The 4,677-nt window shown below is 52.8% G+C and overlaps 1 protein-coding gene across 1 annotated transcript in view; it reads right to left on the reverse strand.

Annotated features, from left to right (window-relative positions):
* The window catches only part of LOC102681265 (zinc finger protein 845-like), a 17,798-nt gene that overhangs the window by 12,737 nt on the left and 384 nt on the right, over positions 1 to 4,677 (reverse strand). Inside the window, exons 2-3 of the mRNA XM_006607606.1 lie at positions 3,966 to 4,567; positions 3,309 to 3,791 (exon numbers count right to left, since the gene is read on the reverse strand). Coding sequence (XP_006607669.1) covers positions 3,309 to 3,791; positions 3,966 to 4,567 — 1,085 coding nt within the window. The remainder of the gene's footprint in view (positions 1 to 3,308; positions 3,792 to 3,965; positions 4,568 to 4,677) is intronic.

Consider the following 4,677-nt stretch of genomic DNA (forward strand, 5'->3'; position numbering starts at 1 on the left):
CAGAGGCGAAAAATTTCATGCGGTCCACCGAGCATACCGCCGAACTGCTATCGAGGAACCGTTATCGAGGAGGAAAGGAAAGGAAAGGAAAGAGATCGCAAATAAGAGCGAGTGACGTATGAGTAAGAGTATCGCATATCGGATGGATATGGACGGAGGTGGTTGGACGAACGAGAAGAGGAGGAGGAGGAAGAAGAAGAAGAAGGAGGAGGGGAAGAAAAAAAAAAGGTCAGCTCGGGGGGATGCGGCGTTTCGAAAAGAGGCTGGAGATGGGGATGGAGGAGGGGAGGGGTTAGGTCTGGGTTAGCAGCCTGCGGCTATATCTACGCGTCCTCGACCGCAGGCCTGTTTTATTTTATGAATCGCAATATTTCACGCGACAACTGGACTCGCGGGGCGGCCACCGCTAAACTGTCTGCATACGGGGGCCGTGCTTACCGCGTGCCACCATACCCGAACCGTACCGCATCGCAACGCTACCACCGGCCACGCCATTCCCACACGGACGAAGAGGAGAAGGAAACACAAAAGCGCGGCACAATGCGCGCACGGGTGGAGACACCTCACTAATACATTCGAACGCGACGAATGCGGTGCAACAGCGTCCTCGCCGTCGTCGCATTGTTCCTTAAGGGGGGAGGGGGAGGCATGCAGAAATCCTTCCCTCCTCCTTCTTTCCTCCCCTCTCGACAGTGGCGCGTATCCCTCTCCCCCCCGAGGGGGGGAGAGGGATACGCAGGGGCCGGACGCGTGAGGGGGTGCCTCGTACGGGGTGATCCGTAAAGTCGACACCGTGCCTCATTAGTAGCCCCGTCCGAGGTGAGAGGAAACGATACGCAAACCACGCGCTGCTGCCGTGGTCCAGAACAATGGTAGATAAGAAAGAGAGAGAGAGAGAGAGAGGGGCTTCCCCTCCTCTCGAACCCTCCTCTCTAAATTTACCGTGATCCGGCGAGATTTATGCACCGCCTCGATCCTCGAACATGCCTCGCGTTCGAATTAACTTTCCTAAGGTCTCGTCATTATCTCTCTTCTCCCCCTTCCTTTCCTCAATTTCTCCAAGGCCTCGATCCAGACAGTTTTGGAAAAACTGTCTGGTGGACAATTGTGTGACGGTGGTAGCGACGCGTTTTATCGGCGGATAAACGGTTTAANAGCTCGAACAAGGACGAAGGAAGGGAAGGAAGGGAGAGAGAGAGGAGGATAGGATCGTCAAACCGGGCCGCGAGGTTACGCCAATCTCGCCCAGTATGCCTATCTTTACGGCGTTTACCTGACCGGGGTTTACGAAGGAGGTGGACGCGCGCCATTACTGCCGCGGAAGATAAAAGATACGCGGCAGCCACGCCGCGGTCCATATATGTAAATACCTGTGGGGAGCCTCGCGTACGTACATCGAGCATCGTCCGTGCCGGGGGACGGGCAGGGGGTTGCCCGAGGTGAGGGAGGGGGGCGAACGACGAGGGGCGAAACGTACGGTCAGCGGGCTCGCGTATGTAACATACTATCTTGAATATGCGCATACATCGAGAGAATTGCCCGCTTATTCTGAGAATTGGTTAGGGTCGATCGAATGCGCGGGAGCTGCCCGTCTTCCCGTAATTATCCCTCTTCTCCTTCTTCCTTCCTTTCTCCTATCCCTCTCTCTCTCTCTCTCTCGCGTTGTTTCTTCGCAATTTTCCAATGGAAGACCGCGAAAACGACGAACGAGAAGTTTGGAAATCAAAATCTGTATCTCTGACAGATATATATATATATATATATATATACAGGGTTGGTTATAATCGATGATAACAGTTTGTTGCATCCGGGGAAGCGGGCGGCACAAAGTTTCGGGGAAACGCTTCTTGCTAAATTGTCTCCGTTTCCTCTTCTCCGGGGAGAGAGAGAGAGAGAGAGATAGAGTTTGGATTCGACATTGGCGACAACTGACGCGAGCGAACGGCCCCTCCATTTTCCACGAAAATGAAGCTGGGAGAAAGTCTAATTGCGGATCCGAGGCAGAAAGCAAGTTTCGACGTTCGACGCGAATGATACGTCAGAGATCATTGGAAGCTGACAACGATCGTCATCTAATCCCTCGTCGTCTCCGATACCGAAGATATTCCGGAAAGAAAGGAGAGAGAGAGAGAGAGAAAAGGAAAGAAAGTAGAGAGAAAGAGAGAAAAAAGGAAAGAAAGGAAAGAGAGAGAGAAAAAAAGAAAGAAAGGAGAGAGAGAGAAAAAAAGGAAAGAAAGAGAAACAAAAAAGGAAATAAAGGAGAGAGAGAGAGGGAGAGAGAGAAAAGGAAAGAAAAGCGGTGACATCCTTCGTCGTTTCCGATATCGAAAGTATTCCGGAAAGAAAGGAGAGAGAAAGACAGAGAAAGAAAAAAAGGAAAGAAAAGCGTTGACGTTTGCTTTACATTTGCTCCCTTTCCGAAATCGGTTGTTCGAATTGGCATTTGGCGCGCAGGCACACAGATCGCAATTTTTAATAGGGCCCACGGGGCGTTAATCCGGGGCTAGTAATTTCGCTAGCGTAACGAAGCATTAGCACAAGCGCAAGTTTCTCCAGTTACGTTGGTTGGTACGCGTATGGTGGGTGTACGCGTATACTTGCACGGACCATAATGCAAGCCCATTAAACGCCGGAATGACCCGTGGGCTTACAGGGGCCGCGCTGTACGAGATGTTAATACGAGAGGAGAACTCCATCCCTCTCCTTTTCCTCCCCTCCCACTCCCCTCCCTTCCCCGCTCCTCTCTTTCTTCCTATACTTTTCGCGACGAGGACACCTCTTCTCTCTCTCTCTCTCTCTCTTACCCTCCCCTTTTCGGTCGGGAAAAGAAAAGTCGAACGATCTTCGCTCGGAATATCGGCAGAGCCTCCCGTATTATTTCTCAATGCCCACTTTTGGGGCTGAATTTATTTACGATATTACCCCCCTCTGACCCATGTTAACGCATTCGCGGGTTAAGGTAAACTTGAAAGATGAACGGGCCCGGTGAAAGGTAAAGGGAAACCGAGCACGAGAGTATGGATCCACGATCGATATATATATATAATTGTACCTAACTGGATATCCATCCGGTTGATAAATGCGATCCTTTTGTTGTTGGCCGGATAAACGCGGCAAGTTTTCTTAAGTCTTAAGGGCCTCCCCTCTCCCTCTCTCCATTGTTGTCACGATACAACGCTCGCTGTACGTCATCACAGGGAGGATACACGAGCAATTACTTTTACTGCGCGCCCGATCGTTTAAAATTATCGATCATCGATAAGCTTCTTAACGTGTGTATGTGTATATGTGTATGTATATGCTCTTACTTCGTGTAGAAAGCGTTGTTGCACTCGGAGCAGGCGAAACCGCGCTTCCTCCCGGACGACCCGCCATCCGGCCATCCGGACGACCCCGTGCACTCCTTCTGATGGGCGTTCAGGTCGGATCTCCTCGAGAAGGGGGCCAGACATTTGGCGCAAGGAAACGGCCTCTCCCCCGTGTGACTCCTGATGTGATTCCGCAACGACACTTTGGCGAACGCCCTCTTGCCCACGGGGCAGGAGTACTTGGCCAACGGCCTGGCGGGCCCCGCTCTCTCAGGCGCCCCCGACGGATTCACGGGGCCCGCGTGAAGGGCCTCGTGGAAGATGAACTCCGACCGGGAATCGGTCGAGAAACTGCACTCCCCGCACCTCCACCCCTCGCCACCCTTCGCCTTCGTCCCCTCGTCCTCCTCCTGGCACTTGTTCTCCCTCGTGTGCCTGGTCACGTCTTGGGACAGGGCGAAAAGCGTGCCGCATCTCGGACATCTGGAAACCCGGGAGAACGTATGCACGACATGAGAAGAAGTATTATGGAAGCAATATAAATATTTAAGATTGTTTAAGAATTCTCGATTCACACCACAGTGATTCAAGAAAGATAATTATTTGTATTAGAAAGGAAAAGTGTATCTACGAAAAGATACTCGTGAAATCGCTCGCCTGTAACAAAGCTCTGGATGACGATCGAGAAGATGGCTCTTGTGGTCCGACAAATTCGCCTGTTTCTCCTCGCAATGGGGGCCCTGTCGACCGATCGTGGCGGCCGCCGTCGCGCCCCCGCTACTCTTCCGAGCCTTCACCACCTCTTTGTGGCTGGACGTCCTTCGATGGAGAACAGCCTCCCTCGCAGTGGCGAAGTTCATCGAGCAGAACGGGCAAAAAGGGGGGGCCGTGCCGCCCTCGCCGCCCCCCTTCGCCGTCTTCGCCGCGTGGCAGGACAGTTGGTGGCGTTGAAGCGCCACCAACGACCTCACTACCCGCGGGCACAGCTTGCACTTCATCCGTTGCTGATACTCGTCGCTCGCCGTCAAACTCTCCTCGTGGCCCGTCTCCTTCGCGTGTATACGAAGCTGCAAGTTGTAACGAAACCGGCGGTCGCAACCGGCGCACGGCAGGCCCCGTTGCCGCCCTATCATGATCGGCACCGAGCCGTTCATCATCGAGACCACGTCTCGGTGGCTCGGGTCGAGCAGATGACACTCCATAGCCTCGTTTTCCTCGCACCAAAAGTCGCACGGGGTGCATCTGTAGCTGCCGCTTATCTGAAAAATCGAGGAGGAGAAGAGGAAGAAGAAGAAGAAGAAGAAGATGAAGAAGAATAAATGAAGATAGAATGAAGAATCCTTGTTCTCTCTCTCTCTCTCTCTCTCTC

This window comes from Apis dorsata, unplaced genomic scaffold (genome assembly GCF_000469605.1).
Source record: "Apis dorsata unplaced genomic scaffold, Apis dorsata 1.3 scaffold_7, whole genome shotgun sequence".
NCBI classification, from domain to species: domain Eukaryota; kingdom Metazoa; phylum Arthropoda; class Insecta; order Hymenoptera; family Apidae; genus Apis; species Apis dorsata.